Here is a 20,458-nt window from a genome sequence, read left to right on the forward strand (position 1 = left end):
ATATATGCAATTCTTACAGGTTCCAAGGTAAGAATAGTAAACATGAGGAATATTAAATAGTTATATCTGTTATTAATGGTGGAAGATGGCCCTGATAATGATTCACTTAACTCAAATAATAACAAGTTTGATAGGATACACCTATCATGAGACAATTATTACATTGTGCCTAGTTAGTGAAACTTCACTGTAGAGATTAAGTTATTGCTTTATTTTCATTTGGTCCAATGCCAATTCGTCTAATTGCCAACTCGTCTACTATCATTAGTCTACCATCAGTTCGTCCAATATCCACATGGTCTAATTGCCATTTCGTCCACTCACCATTCCGTCTGATAACCAGTTGGTCCAATAGCCATTTAGTCCATAAACCATTTGGTCATATTTGACTAAGTGTTAATTGACCAAATGAATGAAAATAAAATGAATATTAGACCAACTGGTTATGAGACGAAATGGTCATAGACGAACTGGTGATTAGACAAAGTGATGACTGGATCAAATGGTTATTGGACCAAATGGTTATTAGACGAAATGTTGATGGACGGATGGCATTAGACTAAATGAAGGTAGACCATGTGTTGAGTGGACGAGTTGGCAATGGACGATTGGCAATTTACCATTGTACATGTATATACATGTAATTGAAAACCATAACCACAGAAATATCATACACAAAGTTTGAGAAGTATCAATAGAATACACTCATGAAAATTGTCCTTGTTCATCAACAGAGCTGCCAAGTTGTATTTTGCATTTTAAGTATGCTTATCCCCCAAAATCAGTATTTTGACCAAAAAATCAGTATTTTTACCATGTGAGATAAATATGCAGACCTGCCAACCTCTGGGAATGAAAAACTGTATTCTGTGATAAAAAAACTGTATTTTTCCCCAAAAAGTGTATTTCATAATAAAATGCTTGGCGCACTCACTCATCGCGGGGCTCAAGCTGCATGCAAGCTGAAATGCGCACTGCTCTTGCAGATGAAAAAAAAACAACATTAAAACATGTGTATATCTTCACCCTGGTTTTAACAAAATGATTGAAAAAAAAACAAGTTACCTGAAATTACATTGATGTAATAACCATATTTGTGTACGTTTTATGAAATAGAGACATAAAGAGATTATTTTTCTCAATAAATTACGATTTAGTAAAAAAAAACGTACTGCCGTATTTTGGTTGCAAAAACGTACTAAATACGGCTAGAACGTACTGGTTGGCAGGTCTGCATCAACACATGTTGAAATATAATGACTCTTAATAAAATTAAAGAACAGTCTAAACAAAAAAAAGGAGTCCATGGTAACAAATGAGCTGCATTTCCTATTTCTTTTCAATTTGGAGCCATTATATCAACAGAATTATAAAACAATGCTATCAACAGAAGGATAGATAGGGAAACGAAAGTGAAGATGGAAATTTAACTTGAAAGGCAAAGCTTCTGAGGACATCAATGATACTAAGAGTTCATCATGAGAATCTCTCAGTATTTCTTTGTGACTCTGCTACTTGATTGTTATCACAATGATCTTCTCATAGAAATTATTTACATGCATTTCTTAGAAATGAGAACAAAAGTTAAAGATGAAAAAGGGAAAGATAAAAAAAACAAGTGGAATGCCTCTGGCCGTCTCACCTGCATCACGCGATTCAATATAGCAGCAGTGCTGATTTTGAAAACTACTATAACTCGCACAAGATGTTCAGTGATACTTGGTTACTCTTATTTCCACGTTTTATGAACTAGACCAATACACTTATAGAGATATGATGGCAATTCAACAAATACCCCCAACGTGGCCAAAGTTCTTTGACCTTACATGACCTTTGACCTTGATCATGTGACCTGAAACTCGCACAGGATGTTCAGTGATACTCGATTACTATTATGTCCAAGTTTTATGAACTAGACCAACACACTTTCAAATTTATGGCTGTAATTCAACAAATACCCCAATTTGGCCAAAGTTCATTGACCCTAAATGACCTTTGACCTTGATCATGTGACCTGAAACTTGCACAGGATGTTCAGTAATACTTGATTACTATTATGTCCAAGTTTCATGAATCAGATCCATAAACTTTCAAAGTTATGATGGTAATTCAACAGATACCCCCAATTCGGCCAAAGTTCATTGACCCTAAATGACCTTTGACCTTGGTCATGTGATGTGAAACTCAAGCAGGATGTTTAGTGATACTTGATTAACCTTATGTATAAGTTTCATGAACTAGGTCCATATATTTTCTAAGTTATGATGACATTTCAAAAACTTAACCTTAGGTTAAGATTTTGATGTTGATTCCCCCAACATGGTCTAAGTTCATTGACCCTAAATGACCTTTGACCTTGGTCATGTGACATGAAACTCAGGCAGGATGTTCAGTAATACTTGATTAACCTTATGGCCAAGTTTCATGAACTAGGTCCATATACTTTCTAAGTTATGCTGTCATTTCAAAAACTTAACCTCAGGTTAAGATTTGGTGTTGACGCCGCCGTCGCCGCCGCCGCCGCCGCCGCCGCCGCCGTCGCCGTCGGAAAAGCGGCGCCTATAGTCTCACTCTGCTATGCAGGTGAGACAAAAACGAATTTTCAATAGGATACTGTTCCATTACAGAGAATGCTACATACATTTTCTACTTTTCTTAATAGAATAAATATCCCTCTCCCATTAGATCTATCAACTGCATACACATGTGAATTAGAAGCACATGCATGCATACTCTACACCATAATGCACAGCATAGAGTCCCCTCACTGGGTATAAATGGTCTGCTTGTCAGAACAAGTTACCTTCATTATACCACATTATTACATAATCACGCAGAAATATTAAGTTAGTAATACCTGGGAATTAGATTTATACAAGGAAATTCGATAAACATGAAGAATTAACCTGCAAGTGCATACCGCATACCTGCCAACAGGGTTGTAATAAAAAACGTTTTTTATTAAAAAAAACAAATAAAACGCTTTTTATTGTTTTAAAACGTTTTAAATCGTTTTAAAACGTTTTTTTTTTCCAACGAACGATGTCATTTTCAGTAAATCAATTAAATTGTACTCTTAATACAGTATGATTTAAGCTCTTGATGTTTTAAATACATTTTTGGAGTAAGTAAGAGATGACTTCAATTTTTGTTACTGAATTTCCAACAGAAAAGTTCATATTTTCCCCCAAATAACTAAATCAAGGAAATTGAATGCCGAAAAAGTAAGTTGACATTTCATAAGTTTATTCCTCATACATATGATTTAGTCTCAGGTTTTTTTTAGTCTTGTCAATCTAGGGGGTGAGAAGAATTCGCACAATGTAAGAAAATTACATAATCTATAGACTATAGGCTTTCAATGCTTAATTTCATTTACTCAATATGCTTTATTTCATTTGAATCAATTATACCAATTTTAAGTAATAATAATAATAAAAGTCCGCTTTTATATAGCGCTTAATACATCGGAAAGACATGTCTAAGCGCTTTAAAGATTTATTACCACAGTCATCGGATTCAATCAGTCATTCCCGCACAAACTGTATGCACATCCTCCACTCCCTGGGTAGTATTCAAGTCGGTCGCCAGTGAGGCGCACACAGTACTGGACAAGCTACAATGAGTTTTACATTCTACCGGGTACCCATAAGTGCATGAAATACAAAATTGGGTTTAAATCTGTAATATTAGGCCCTTGAACTGCTTATTTCTTTAATTGAGGAATTGTGATCAAATTGTTTTTTTAATGTTTGTTTTAACTGTTTTTTTTTACATATTTCTTATCTACAGTTTTGTGGTTATTTTTGTGTTTTTTTAATCGTTTTTTTAATGGAAATTATTCGCAATAATTTTCCAATCATTAACAAAAGGTATAAATATTGATACAGATAAAAATGTTGGCGAAAAATTTGCATTGGCTCTATACATGAAATCACGATATTGAGCAATTCTGGTCTGTCATGCACTTGTATTATCATTGAGCTATTAATGTGTTGATAGCTCCATGGTTATATCATAACCACATATCCATGCATGTATCAAAAAAATAGTCTTGAACAATATGGCGTGGCCCTGTTGTGCTTATGGATTTATCATAGAAATTTTTAAGGGGGCCATTAATGCTGAAAATTTCATCAAAATCGGATGTAAAATAAGAAAGTTATGACATTTTAAAATTTCGCTTATTTTTCACAAAACATTTATTACAACTCAGTGATGTGCAAATGAGAGAGTTGATAATGTCCATCACTCACTATTTTTTTTTTTTTTAACAATACAATCTTTCAAGTTTTCCAGATTTGATAATAATGACCAACTTGACTGAACCAAAAAATGTTAAAACAATGGTAGTTCCACACATGTTCAGGGAGGAAAAAAAGGTTTGCTAGCTGATTATTTTATACTACATTAAATTACTTTTCTTCATCTTTTACGAAGCGCAAAGTTTCACCTACTTTCGTGTGTACCTCAAGGTTACAATGTCAGTTATACAGTCTATTTGCAAAATATTATTATTTTTGTGCAACACTTCCATTTCATTCAAGTACTACTATTACATATTTGAGCTCATTTTAAATAGTGTTTCTTTCCCTGTCTAAAATTGAGCACAACACTCAGAAGTTTGTTGAAATGAGAATATTCTTAAATATGGATTGATGTGCACAATTGAACAGGAACATGACAAAGCAATGGAGAAAGGGAGAATAAGGGGGGAAAGAGAGAGGAGAAAAAGAGTGGCGTTGAGAAAGAGATTTAGTTAGAAGAAAATAATAAACCAATTAAGAAATAAAAGTATTAAAAATAAATTCATGTAAAATCACATCCATGCATATCTATAACACACAAGTCTATGAGGTGTTTTAAAACACGTTTTTTTTGTAAAAAAAACGGGTGTTTTAAAACGCGTTTTAAAACATGTTTTAAAACACACCGTTTAAAACGCGCCAACCCTGCCTGCCAACCTTTGATAATAAAAAATCAGTATCAAAGCCGCGAGGGCCCCGAACGGGTCGCGCGCGAGATGGTTCCCCCCTCCCATGGTAGGGACTCTGCATTTTCTGCATGTAAAATTAGCATTTCTCTACCCCTTTTAAAGCAAATTTACCCTATTTACCATACCACAGGATGACCTACATGTAACGTTAGTCTACTTATATGTAATATAATATCATTTGTCAATTAAACATTAAAACAAAGGTCTTGAAGATATCACGTTTGTGACAAAAAATACACCCAGTTTCATTCAGGTGTGATTTGTTTTCATTGAAATCTATATAGACTTAGGAATAATTTAATTTTTTAATAAATTGTGATGCCCTCTATTGTTGGAAAGTTTCTGGAAAGATTCTCTTTTTAATCAGAAAAAAAATAATTTCAAGAATACAATTGAGTTTTGGGCCAAGGGATATTTTGTATCATTAATTCAGATTCAAGTTGGCCTACTGTATTAAAAACTGAGTGCAAAAAAATCTAACATTTATTTATCATTTATATCAAGTCTATCATATGCATCAAAATAAGCCAAACATTGTCATCTTATTCATGTTTATATTTCACCACACAGGAGTAGTGACTGAGGACAAGGTTATATCATAAACTTTATTAGATAAGTGCTTGTTGGCATAAGAAAGCAGATTTTCAGCCATGACAAAAACGGAGCCGAAGCTTACGGCGGCATACGCCCGACCCGCAACCACCACTGCACTTGCGGTGCGCCGGTGAGACTGGGAGGCTGAGGCGCAGCAACTCGGGCGCCGGGAGTTTAGGCAAGCGAAGCAAGTAGATTTGGCGTTCAGCTCCGATGGCTCAACTTGACTCGAAAGTTGATAATTTCCTTTCTTTCTCACAAATTCGACAATTATTCGAAAAAATAAAGTACAGATCAATTTTAACATTGCGTAGGGATAGATCTAACTTGAGTAACTGCAGCAGAGCCTCCCCATGTGCACGGCGTGGCCAGCCGAGCGGCCGGGTAATTTAAGCAGCCGGTCAGCAGACTCATCAATGATATTACCAACACACTCTAGACACCAAAACACGACTCATTCACTAACTCATTCCACAATACAAAATCATCCGGCGAAAAGGGCAAAACCTCGAATAAAAAGTGAAATTTTCTTACTAAATCACCATATTTCGCGTCAAAAATATCACCATCGTTAATTCTATACATCGTAGTTAGGAAACAAGGGGTCTAAAAAAGTGAATTTTTCACGGTTTTTCCGATGTTCGTGGATTTTGAAAACGTGTCCTCACTGAAAACTGGCACTTTCGCGAGCCGATGTCAGCCGCCATTTTGTTCCGGAAGTCAACGCTAATATCGGCCGCGCGCTGCTCGTAATTTTCACATGCAATTGCAATGGAACTGTGCACTTAGCACTTAGCCGTGCGCTCCAGTTGTTTATGCGTTAGTCGTATGTTACAGCCGCTTATGCGTTAGTCGCATCATACAGCCGTTTCAATAATTTCAACACTATATTGATTGACCCAAAAATCGGAATTTCGGTTTAAAAATTCGGAATTCGGAATGGAGGCTAAAAAATCGGTATAATTCCGCCAAAATCGGAATGGTTGGCAGGTATGAATTACCGGTACTTTAAAATAAACTTTTAGCAGCATTTGAAATCACTGTTCCATCACAAGAAGTTTCATGAATAGCTGTCAAACATTACTTAAGATTAAATGAATGGTAATGCGTGTTAATAAAATTTGTCCCGGACAGAATAATAGGAAGTGCTACTTAATGTACAGTTGAGGCTAGGAGTTTACATACATCCAGGAAATTCAGAGAAAAGTTGACACTTGTAAACATCATAAAATTTACTGTATCTCATAAAATATTTTGTGCTATCATGACAAATTTGATATCAAACAAATGAGTATGTCATGCCCTTAATCACATTGCTTTGTCATCAGTAGCTGTCATCCCCCCCCCCCCAAAAAAAAAAAAACCTTATTATTTTAGACAAATTAAAATAAAAACTTGACAAAAACATTTCATATTTGTGCTAGTTACTTCTCAACACAAACATTTCGAATTACACTTTTTTGTTCAGTGGTGACATATCCTGATAGAAAATGTAATATAACTCATAGATTTGACATTTGTATATTTCTATGAAACGATGTTTGAAAATATAATAACAAACAGTAGAATACATTTGGCACAAATATTACTTTTTTTTCTTCAAAGAAAATGGTAGTGTTTTTATTTCTGAAGATATAGTAAATTTTACGATGTTTGCCAAACGAAAAAAATTCACTGAATTCCAGGGTTGTATGTAAACTTTTGGCCTCAACTGTACATTACAATTCTCTGACCGAAGAGATATGATGGAAGAAATTATTTACATGTTTCATATATGTATTTCAATGGTATTTCAATGTTATGTTCACTTAAAGAAGTGGTTAATATTTTCCAGACTTCCATGTTAGCTGATAATAATGTTTTAAATTTAATTGATTTAAAGCATAAGAGAATTTAGTTCAGCTTGAAGTAAGCCCGGTACTTGAATATATGTTGAAATGTTAATGGCTTTAATAAAAAGAGTCCATTATGTCAGTTACAATAAATATTTAAAAAAGGGGCTTCACAAAGACCAGAACAATATAACAAGTAACAAGAATAGAAGAGCATACTCGTGAGAATAAATTGTTCTAAAAATGTTAACTCAAATGAAATACAATACAGGCAAAACAGATATGTGAGAATACATGTACTACAAATTCATGTACTTTTTTTTATATCAAACATTCTCAGTAAATTACTGTGTGCTTTTAAAATCTAACCATGTCCATGTAAAATAACATTTCAGGAAATTTTCTTTTGATGTAGTTAAATGTAGTGTGTACTTATCATAGGAATTATATTACTAGTCAAATCTGATGTAAAATATGGTTTGAGAATTGTCTTGACTGACATAGTATACCATTTATGCAATGGGAGGAATAATTTCATTTCATGACATATCCAAAGGCTCGATTGTATGTAAAATGAAGCAACTTAAATCATCTGGCTGTAATTGATAATGAATTTTAAGAATACCTTTAACCCTAAAATGGCCGGGGGGGGGGGTTGAATCAACCCCCCCCCCTCAACATTTTCTGCGATCATTCTGCCGCGCGAAATTTTTTGACCACGCCACTCGCAGAGTTTATACTTTTAAGTCATGCGCATCTTTTGAGACCAAATTTACGACGCCCGGGTACGCGGTTCCGAAATTACGCAACATTTTGTAAGTGCATGTCAGACCAAAAATTGTTCCAAAACGTGATTTTGTGTACAAAGTCAATGCAAATCGAGTTTTCTCATCTTATTCATAAAGATATGATTATTTTTACTTTAAACAGCTGAAAGCAATTGATTTTAGCATAATTTTGCTTCAAAAAGTTTGTGCAATAAATCTGTTGAAAAAAACAAAGAAAAACAAAAGGTTGAAAAACAAGGAAATACATAAGAAATTCATAAAACAATAAAATACATAAGAAATTGATTTCCAAACCGAAGTTTTTTTCAATTGCCATTGTTAAGAATGCTACAAAGAATATTTTTACCAAAAATTAGCATTCTAGGTGCTTTATTTAGTGAATTAGAGCAAAAAGTATGATTTATGCATAAATTAGCATAATTAATTCATATAAAATAAAATCTCATTATTTTGGAAAATTTTACCATACAGCCTTGTAGATTACATCGCACACTACCAGCATGCAAATTTTTGCGGCGCTCGCGAGATCGGCGGCCAAGATCTCGGGGGGGGGTTGAATCAACCCCCCCCCCCCGGCCACAGAACAGCCAAAAAAGCCCAGCCTAGTTAGGGTTAAAGCCCAAAATGACCTAAGAGATATGTTTAGAAACAATGGTAGAGTACTGGGGCAGGGAGAGGGGGTGAAGGCTTAAAACTTTGAAGTAACCTTTAAATTAAAGTTTATATTTAATAAAGAGTTATACCTAAAGAGCACTATAGCACTGATGTATATTTGGTAAAGAGAAGAACACTCCGTTACGAAAGAGAAAGTACAGAAATACAACTTTAATTACATAGAAAAGGATTAAAGAGTGTACAGAAGGGAATGGACAATCTGAATTTAGATTTATAACCCACAATATATTAACACATCGGAAAACTTTACATGGTAATAATTGTATTTGCATTTAAATTAAAAAACTATATGATTTTCTATATACAATCTAATGCATTCAATTTTGAAGCAGAGCTAAACATGCGTTTAACTTTGTTTATTTGTTTTCAATGGAAAAATACATTAACAAGAACAGCTACATACAATGTTATGAACAACACAAACACATTCCATTCTAAAAATTCATGTGCTAGAAATTTTCATTTGGACAAATTTTCATGAAAATACAGAACTGGCAGTGTCTAATGATTTTCAGATACAGATCTCTGTCAAAATTTCTTGTCATCTTTATTTCTGTAAATTTTCTTATGTTTCTTGACTACTAGATTTTGAAATTCTTTTAATATTGATAATAATGACTGAATGTGCAAACGAGAAAGCATGCAACTAAAATTCATGAATTTGTATTGAAAAATAGCCTGAAGTGTCTAAGGAATTGGAATGAAGTTGAATTAATGGTCAATTTCTATTGGCTTTAGATATTTCATGTAAAATGCAGCAAAGGTCAATCTACATTAATTCAACTTCATTCCAATTCACTTCAATTCCAGATAAAGAGAGAATAAGGAAAAAATCATTTGCGGAAACAATATACTCACAAGAAGTGTTACTTAGAACCAACTTGCTGAATAATTTACATGTACGGTAATTCTTGGAGACAGACATTTCATCGCAGGGGTTAAAACCTCACATATAAAAAAATCATTGATGGCAGCTCAAAACAGCTGTAATTTAGAAATATGGCAACGGTGGCAAACTCATACTGCAGTCTACAAATAGCTGTAGAAAACTCCTAATCGGAAAGAGAATGTTGCCACTAATGTCATAAATATAAAATCTATTTGTTCTTGATTTTTTTTTTATTGTGAGATACAAGGTTTTAACACTCCAGCTAGGATACCAGAAGTTTTAGGCTAATTAGAAGAAAAAAAGAGAGAGGAATACATAGGGACACACAGGGGTGTATATGGAGAAAAAGGGAGCTTGAAAGAGATATGGTGACAAAAACAGTGAAAACAACAAAACAAGGTTTATGATGAAAAAGCCACATAGAACACAGCAAGTGGTTATTAAAGAACACAAAGGATTTGATATGAAGAAGATTATCTCTGTTGCGTATCGTTACCTGTCGTGGCGGGGGGATTTGACGTTTCCTGGAAAGCGGCGTCAATTAAAGCTACAAACGAGGTAGGAGTAGGTATATACATATATCTTCATTATGTGGTGACAAGCCAATAACACACCGGGGTCATTCATGCCATGTAACATGTCCTAATGAATGCAAGAACTACCGGGAACAACCGCAAATGACCAAAACCACAAATATAATTCATACAAAGATCCTGCGGGATAGTGATGGGGGAGGCAGATGGTGATTACATCTTATCATTTTTCAAGTATTAAAAAAAAATTAAAAAGAGGGGAAAAAGTATAAAAAAGAAAAAGAAAAAGGAAGATAGAAGAAGGTACCAGAAGAGAATCCTGGGTTGTATTACTACTCTTCCCCTATCCTTTGTTTGAAAAAAATATGAAGTTATTTTCAAGTCATCTTGCTTCCCCCATAAAGAAATACCATGGCACCAACCCCTCAAAGATCACATTCCGCAGTCTATGCAAGAAATTAAAAATTTGAAAAGGAAAATATGATCACGGTTTCAGCTAAAAGCTACAGCTAAATATAGCTTGGAATTTTGCTTAAGTATGTTATATAGGAGTTGATATGCACACCGGATCACAAAGCTTAGTGATCGATTGTAAAGATGATTCATACGCATGATTGCATATAAGAATCAATGTCATGAAGTGTCAAAAGCAGCCGTACAATCAATCTCGATAAAGCCTTGTGAAACTGGGCCCAGGACATACATGTAGTTTGCGGCTGTTTTTGGCTGTTCTCTGATTTTCATAGGACTGCATATGATTCATATATTGACAGCTAAATAAATGAATAAAACAAACTTAAAGGTTCTTGCAAAACTGATGGTTTAGAAATAAAGAATGTAAAGGTTTATGAGAATTTGACCTGAACAAGACAATTCCATACAGTCAAGACAGGTTGAATTCAGATGAACCGATATAATAAAGAAAAGAATCTTTTATCCGAGTCATGATATAGGGAGCACTTCATGAAACGAATAGGCAGTGCTTTTCACTATCGTTATAAGCTACCAAAATCCTTGCATCTGATTGGCTAAGAGCGAATTAGTCAGCGAAAATCACTGAATAATCATTTTTTGAAACACTCCCCTGCTTGAATGATGGAATAGTTTTGTTTAAGTCAAATCCACATTTGGGTTACATTAACAAAATAAAATAATGGAATCATGGATTATGATGTATGGAGCTGATTATGTGCAGTGGGTATACAGCTTCACATAATGCATTCACTAAATACAACATAGGATTTCATATCAAACTTATATCAGGGATACCAATAAAATATAATAGCTTGCCTTATTCAATTGCAAATTTCCCTTGTTGCAGAAGAAAACTACTTTAAAAATTCAAACATTGGCAGGTGGTCTTAATGAAAAGGTTTATTTGATTCCAGTTTCATTCGGGAACGCTATTCAAGGAAAACCAAACTTGCGGAATCTAAAGACAGTAGGTCACTAGAGCAGGTTTGACTTTTCCGGGCCAAATACTGATGACTTACCAAACAAACTTCCGCTCAGTGAACTGCCGGGCGGAACGTTGTCTGCGTTCTCTTCACTGTCATTTACGCTACTGCATGGATCAGAAACACAATAGAAGTTTGAGATTAGGAATATATTTGTGATTAAAAAGGGAAAAGTAAATTAGAAGATGCAAAGAGTGAAAAAAGCGTAGAGTCTAGAATGGATGAAAGATCAAACTAACAGATAACGTGATGACATTAAAATGTTTCTATCAAGAGTAGATTAAAAACAACAAAAATATATATTGAATTGATTTCAATAATGGATTTCAGAACAATATCATTGATGAATACCATAGCATGTATTTATAAAGGTGTACTAAGTTAAAACTAGTTTAAACCAGAGGTACAATCTAAGGGTAGAGGAATGTGGCACAATTTGAACAGTAAATGTTTCATTAATCAGCATATTGGCCACTCTCTTGACTGATACAGCATGAAACCAAAAATAATATAAACATAAAGAAAAGACAAGGTTGGAATATTCCCTACCTAAGTTCAGATCCTATACTTAAACCACAAACCTTGAAGAATTCACATATTTCATAATCCTTGCACCCAACTTACTCCCTTATTGTGATGTTAGTCCATTATATTAATCCTGAAAAATCAGTCAATAATAGAGAACTCAACAGCTTGTTTTCATTGTGTTCACAAAAGTATTTCCTGGGATCTCATGGCCAGTTCTACTAGTCAATCATTATTCTTTCCTACATTAGGCACCCATTTTTAGTTAAATATTTCTTTTATTTTTCAATTCTCATGGCACAAGCTATCTGGGGAAAAAGTTATCACCCCACAAAAAAGAAGGCCTCTCATATACTAGTATATCAAATTGTGCAGATGGTGGATGATTTCTGTGAAGTTTGTATTACCTCGAAGATTCTTTCCTTGAAGGTGGTGCTGATTGGCTTATCTTAGCCTCTGCTGATTCACTCATAGCCGAGTCCAGGATACACATGTACATGGCACCTGAAACCAAACAAGAAAAATATACCAACGGGGTCGTTGCAAGAAAAGATTTGCAATCAACTGCAAATTTCACTAGCAAATTTACAAATTATAGATGAATTCTAACTAAAACAAATTGATTTATAGTTTTTAATGCAAGAAGCAGACCTGCGATCAATGACTTATGAATGATTTTGGACCTAAATTGATTTGCAATTGTTTGCAAGTTTCTTGCAGCCCCATTAGCCACATGCAAACTGGACCCAGGTCCGGTATATATATATATATTTTTTTTTTTTGGGGGGGGTCCAGCAATTTTTTTTCTCATATGCTTCAAGGTTCATAGCTAGCATTTAATAAGGTATTTTTGTATCTTTTTAAAAGAGGCAAGAGATGGGCATCTTTATGAATTCCTGGTGTATTTTGTCCCATATCAAAACTCCAGCATAGATACAGGCTTACAATCTAATACTTCATTCATGACATCAACCGGTACAGGAACACTGTAAAGAGACTTAGCGAAACTTTTGTGCGTTCTGGGGGTTACTTTCACATCTGAATCTGCTTATCATTAGATCAAACAGCCGAGGTTTTAAACTCATGAAAATCAACTTTGATGAAGGTATGAAATCAGATTGAACACGGTTAAGAGACTTACCTAATAACATTTGTGCGTTCTGGGGGTTACTTTCACATCTGAATCCGCTTATCATTAGATCAACCAGCTGAGGTTTTAAACTCATGAAAATCAAATTTGATGAAGGTATGATATCAGATTGAACACGGTTAAGAGACTTACCTAATAACATTTGTGCGTTCTGGGGGTTACTTTCACATCTGAATCCGCTTATCATAAGATCAACCAGCTGAGGTTTTAAACTAATGAAAGTAAGCTCAGGCTTGCAATCATCAGCATCGTTCTGAATCAAACCTTGAAACGAAACACAACAAATTTCAATTCAGAAGGTTTTTATTCCTAGGCAGGAATGAAATACCATTTAAATTGCACTGATTGATGGTATATAAAATGAGACTTACACAGACACTTAAATTTTCCAAAGGAAAGAAAGATTAACAGTAGCAACACGTATCTTAAATTTGTGTAAATAAATACACACAAAAAATAAATAATTGCAAATGTGTGGAGATTCGTGAAAATGAGTGTTCCTCCTCTGATTATTTTGTTTAAAAAAAGATGAGAAACTTCCTACAGATGATTAATAATAAAAAATACTCATTGGAGAATTATGTGTTTATTTTTCTTATAGGATACTTTCTTTCTGGGGTACCAATTTCTTTTAAAACCCTATCATATATCTATCAATTTTCCTTTCTTTATATAATTATCTGCACAATGTTTTCACGATTTGTTATTTCATTTTTACTTATTATTACAAGTTTTATACAAGTATGATATGGAAATGATATGAGAAATACTACTACTACTACTATGGGTCGTGTGGTCCAGTGGTTAGAGCATTGGACTCATGATCGCAAGGTTGTGAGTTTGAATCCCAACTCTGCCATTGTCTCCACTTTGATAAAAAGGCCCGAGAGTGATATCTGTCGTCTATAACGTCAGCCACTATGACTAATTAAACTAGACGTAAAATGTTTCCTACGTAATTGGTTATATACCAGCTTGGCATTTACCAGCAAAATGCTGTCCTGCCGAGTTCCTACGGGAGTTACCATAAACAGAAACAGACTACTACTACCATGGTAGGATTCGAACCCTGAGCCTTGTGCTTCGAAGTCCAGAGACTTATCCAATGAGCCACAACACCTCTACCAAAATGATGGAGTAATATATACTTACTCTGAATGGTGAGATCTTTGAAATGATGAGGGAGACACAACATGGATAGAAGGAGATGGATTGAGGCTCGACGAAGCTCATTCTTAGGAACTAATGACCTGTTCAAATACAAATATGTCATTATCAAACATTGTAACAGACTTAGTAACAAATTAGAAATGCATAAGTTTCACTGATCCCATTATCTAGAATAGTCTCCCCAGCAACATACTTTCACATCAATCTGTACAATTATTAAAAAACCAAAAACCTGATTATTTTCTCTGTAACACCCACTTTATATATTGTAAGCACTTAGAGAGTAGAATTATTCATCATTATGTTATATTGTAAAGCGCTTTGAACATGTTTGCATGAAGGAATGCTATAAATATTAAAATGAAGTAAATATAGAAGCCTGTTGGGGCTTTATATCTTGAATTTAGTTATCTTTTGCATTGCTCACCCCTTTAGTTATCAATACTTTTTTACTTTGATTAATAGACAGAGATATTATCTGTCTATAACTATGTGTAATTATTGGAATTCCTTCATCTTCTATTTAATTATTACTTGGCATGTTACTCCAGTACAGGTTGAAACTGTGTAAATTCAATATATATCTATTATCTGCTAGAAATTTGGAGATTGAGTAGATAGATAAAATTGGATAATTAAATGACATTTGCACAGGCTACAATCTTTCCCATGTAAACTTAATGTTATCAGCTAAATCAGCTCAAACCTTTCCTCAAAACTAATAATCAAATAATTTCAGAATAATCCCCATACCCCCCCCCCAAAAAAAAAAACACACAAAGAAAACAAACACCTTAAATAACCCTATATCTCAAAAATATCAAATCAGCATAAAGCTTTGCAGTTGATCACAGGGCGGATTCTTACGATCAATCATACACAATAATCAATGCAATCAATCATAGAAATCAATTACTAAGCTTTATGTGACAGGGCCCCTGGACTCACTTGAATTTAAGATCAGTCTCTGGAATGACTAGATCCATCGCAGAGAGAAGGTACGGTATAAGAACCTTGACACCTGTCAGGTCGACCCTTAGCAGGTTATGAGAGTTGTACAGGATGTTAGACAACACTAAACCACTCACAGGCTGAAAGAATGAAAAGGTCATGAGGCAGATATTCATGAGAAAAAATCCGAGTAAACATGGTGTTTGAAAATAAATTTCAGGCAATTCATGTTAGACCACAAAATGCATGAGCATTTCACATCGGAACCCACAACATGTGGGTAAATTGAATGGGTGTGCAGAGACGGGGCGCCATTGTTTTTTCAATCTCAAAATGACAGGCTGTGATTTTTCGTTTAAAAACAAAATGGATGATACTTTTGGCTTTCTCCAGTTACATGTAGTTTAAAATGCGTCACCACATTGGTCATATCATGCTTGGAGGACGTGCATTTCTGCATATTTATCGATGGGATGGGAGTGCATCAGTACTTAATAAAATGTGTGCATCAGCACTTAAGCATCACTTTATTCCCTCTAATTCAAAAAAAAAAAACCTCCCTGGTGTAAAAAAAAAGGATCAGCTCACCTGTCTTGAATTGGTCGTTAGCCCTTGAGTCAGCGTGAGGTAGAACCGGGACAGGTACATCGGGAGGATGCTCTCCGAGGCCTTGCGACTGGTGAAGATGCGGCACAGTGCACCGCAGGCCTCCGCCCGCCCTTCCTCGTAGCTCTCGGGCGAGCTGAGACGGTCCGGCACCAGCAGGGCAGAGGGTGCTCCAGGGGGAGATATGCCCTCGCGATCATGACCTTCACGAGGGGCATCGGTGGGTATGGACTGGGCTCGACGCATCATTCGACCTTCATGGATACCAGGACGATAAATGTTATTGATACAGATATACACAAAATAATAATAAATACAGCAAATCCTCAAGTCCCGTAGTGAACTGATACTGGTAAATATAACATATATCACAAGTATCCCAGGTCCAAGAATGCATTGGGGTAGGCATACATCTGGTTGTATTTTCACAAAATTTGCGATTTACTGAATGCATAAATTTTCACTTGTTGATATTTTTATCTAAAAGCGAATGCAACTACCAAAGAGTCACAGAAATATACTCTTGCGGAATCCCCATCTTGAAGCAAAATCATGAAATATCCGGACAAGAAATATATGCCTTGTACATTAGAAGGATACTTAGTTACTATTAATTAATGAGATGATCCTTGTGGTCCTGGCAGCGTACAAATGAAGATGCAGTAGCTGGATCACTGAAAAAAATTTCAGCAACAGGGATGCTCGTCTTTGCAGAGGTCTCCAAGACAGAAAGCAATGAATGCATATGACCTAATAATCTTGCTAATTATTCTCCCAGTAATGACTAAAGAGGTGATTAAATGCTCTTGGATCTACTAGGGATCATCGATGATGTCACTGAAGACAGGTCACTCATCACCAACCTAATTTCCTCATACCTGTCTCTAAAAGTGACGACAACATCAATAATTCTCCGTTGACATATTTGGTGACGCCTTCATCCTGAGTAAGATATGTGCCATCGCAATTTGTTTCTAATTTCTACTTGATTCTATTCTATATGTAAAAGGTAAAACCAAAACTCAGCAGCAATGGATGCTCTTATTATGAGTAAATTTTGCGAAGAAATGATATTTTGTGATTACAGATGACTAATCTAATAGGAAATAAAAACTAAATGGATTAACTACTTATTTCCTGTAGATTACAAAGTATGAAGAATGAATGCAGGAAAATAATACAGTAAATGACTGAATACAAATTAAAAGATCAATTCAGTCAAACCACGGAGGTAGCCGATATATTAGATTGTGTTTAAAGCTGCATTTAAAGCCAGAGCATTATTTCATATAAAATAATATGGATTGTTTGATATCTAAAATAAAATGTTTTATACAGGTTGCAAATTACTAAACAGATGTCAATATTACAATCTGCAAATTCTATAACCTGGACAATATCTTCATTTTTAATCATTGTTTCATGGTACTTACAACATATTTAGCCTTCCGTTTAAAGGTTCCTATATTTTCTATGTACATGCCAATAGTGGGAATATCTCGGACTGATATTCTTATTTCAAAATGTTCCAAAATGTAGGTGCCAAAAATGTTTAAAAAGAAATGAAATGACATTTAACATTGTCAGAATAAAATCATGAAAGTAAGTCTGTTAATTCCATAAGCTGAGTTCATTATATACTACATATGATAGTACATGCCGAGAGTTAGACATTAATGTGTGGACTTATATTTTGCTTTGAAAATGTTCCAATTCTAGGTGCCCCACCCCAAAAAAAAAATGTTTGAAAAGAAATGAAAGATATTAAACATTATCAAAACAAACTTTTTAAAGTTGTATCAACTTGTTTCACCATCCCTAATGGAATACAAATGCTAAGTAGATGTATGTATAGTAAATTGATTGCAGGCATCATTATACGATTTGATGATCTTTCAAAAACTTAATTCTTCAATATCAAATTCTATGCGCAAGAAAAGAGGATTAAAGTTTGCTAGGCCAAGAACAGGCTTTTAGATTGTGTGTTAGGCCAAGAATAGGCTACTAGATTGTGTGTTGCAACTATTATATGTACAAATGAGCAAGCTAAATGGCATTTGATATGAAATTGTACAGCAGCTGTCAAGAGCTCAATGTTACTTTATTATTATCTGTGATCAGTAAATTCATTGATAAGGCATCTTAAACCTCACAGCTTTAGCTTCTGCAACTGTTCTTAAAGGTCAAGCCCACCCCAGAAAAATGTTGACTTCATAAATAGAGAAAAATCAAACTAGCATAACGCTGAAAATTCATCAAAATCGGATGTAAAATAAGAAAGTTATGACATTTTGATGTTTTGCTTATGTTTAAAAAAACAGTACACTGCCTAACTAAGTGGCATGTAAATGAGACAGACGATGGTGTCCCTCACTCAATATTTCTTTTGTTTTTCAATGTTTGAATTATACAATAATTCATTTTTTCAGATTTGATAATAAGGACCAACTTGACAAAAGCATATAGTAATAAACAATGCTAATTCCATATATTCAGGGAGGAATTAATCGTTTCACTTAACAATGAGGATAAAATTAGAATATTTCAGATAATATACAAAAGAAATAGTGAGTGGATGACGTCATTAGTCTCCTCATTTGCATACCGACCAGGATGTGCATATAACTGTATTGTGAAATTAAGCAAAACTTAAAAATGTAATAACTTTCTTATTTTACATTCAATTTTGATGAAATTTTCAGTGTTATACTTGTTGGATTTTCTCTTTTTATCAAAATCAACTTTTTGTTGGGGTGGACTTGTCCTTTAAGCATCACTATCTGCTTCAAAAACACATTTTACATCCACATCTTAAAGAAACTTATTCAATCTCCCGCCTGCTGCCTGTATAAAAAGCTGAAATATACACATAATACATTGTAGATTGATGAGGAATTGCAAGGAAATATTTGCAATCAATTTGAAAACTCCCATGCAAAATAACAAGTGACATATCAATTTTACTGTATAGCAAATGAATATGAACTTCTTGTTTATACAAATCAGACCAGCAATTGAACACAAATTTGTAATTGATTGCAAGACTTGTGATTGAAATTGGGACCAAAAACTTGCAAAAGATTGCAAGTTTCTTGCAACGACTCCATTAGGATGTATTTGTATGAAAAATTTCCTTTTCACGATGATATGAAGATTTGTTAATGTGCAAAACAGAAGTGTAGCATAAAGAATCACACAATGATCTATAGAACTATTATACTACTTGACTAATGGCATGGATTTGAAAGTACAAACCTGTTTGGATTGCTGGATAGAACTACATGTACATCAGAGCTGCCAAGTTGTATTTTGCATTTTCAGTATTCTTATCCCCCAAAATCAGTATTTTGACAAAAAAAATCATTATTTTTACCATGTGAGATAAATATTTTGTATTTTTCCCAAAAAAAGTGTATTTCATAATAAAATGCTTGGCCCCCTCGCCCATCACGGCGCTCAAGCTGCATGCAAGCTAAAATGTGCACTGCTCTTGCAGATGAAAAAAAAAATTGAAACTTGTGTATATCTCACCCTGGTTTTTACAGTTACCTGGAATTACATTGATCTAATAACCATATTTGTGTACGTTTTATGAAATAGAGACATATAGAGATTTTTCTCAAATTTTTTTAAAGAAAAAACGTACTGCCGTATTTTGGTTGCAAAAACATACTAAATACGGCTAAAACGTACAGGTTGGCAGGTCTGGTACATGGATTATCTATTGCGTGCTGTCAAGATTAGTTTCCTCACAATAACTAGATCAAAGGCTGATCACACATTGAATTTGGGAAACTACAAATACTTCACATAATTTCATGAGCTTGTCATTTACTCCCAATATGCATACAGGGGCAGAATTTGAATGTGATTGAGATTTTTGAATTGGATCTTGAATTATCACAAACATAATCCATTTTCATTTATAAGGACCTTCATGAATTTTGACCTTCGATCTCATGAAATTGTAATGTTATATATTCATGAGTAACATTTGATGTGAATCTGTTACTTAGGATTTTGAGTTATTTTTCACTAAAAGTGCCCCAAGTGACCTTGCACGCATTATTTGAATGCCTTTAAGCGATACATTATCCCATTTTAGATTTTAGAGAGATAAGCAACATTTGTTGCATCTAAAACTATGCTTCATACTAATTTCAAAACTTCTTAACAAGGAAAAAAATATCATGAATATTATAAATAGTATAGTATAGTGAATAAATGATGAATGATTTTTATTCTTTACTTGATGAGATCCTATTGCTGACTTTTTATCTATTCAGAAACAC

At 34.3% G+C, this 20,458-nt stretch overlaps 1 protein-coding gene across 3 annotated transcripts in view; it reads right to left on the reverse strand.

Moving 5' to 3' along the window:
• The window catches only part of LOC129264468 (ral GTPase-activating protein subunit beta-like), a 49,615-nt gene that overhangs the window by 18,499 nt on the left and 10,658 nt on the right, over positions 1–20,458 (reverse strand). For all 3 annotated transcript variants that reach the window (XM_064102644.1, XM_064102643.1, XM_064102642.1), the window contains exons 7-12: positions 16,149–16,420; positions 15,558–15,700; positions 14,592–14,689; positions 13,572–13,703; positions 12,697–12,793; positions 11,801–11,871 (exon numbers count right to left, since the gene is read on the reverse strand). In XM_064102644.1, coding sequence (XP_063958714.1) covers positions 11,801–11,871; positions 12,697–12,793; positions 13,572–13,703; positions 14,592–14,689; positions 15,558–15,700; positions 16,149–16,420 — 813 coding nt within the window. The remainder of the gene's footprint in view (positions 1–11,800; positions 11,872–12,696; positions 12,794–13,571; positions 13,704–14,591; positions 14,690–15,557; positions 15,701–16,148; positions 16,421–20,458) is intronic.

Source organism: Lytechinus pictus, chromosome 7 (assembly GCF_037042905.1).
Source record: "Lytechinus pictus isolate F3 Inbred chromosome 7, Lp3.0, whole genome shotgun sequence".
Lineage (NCBI taxonomy): Eukaryota > Metazoa > Echinodermata > Echinoidea > Temnopleuroida > Toxopneustidae > Lytechinus > Lytechinus pictus.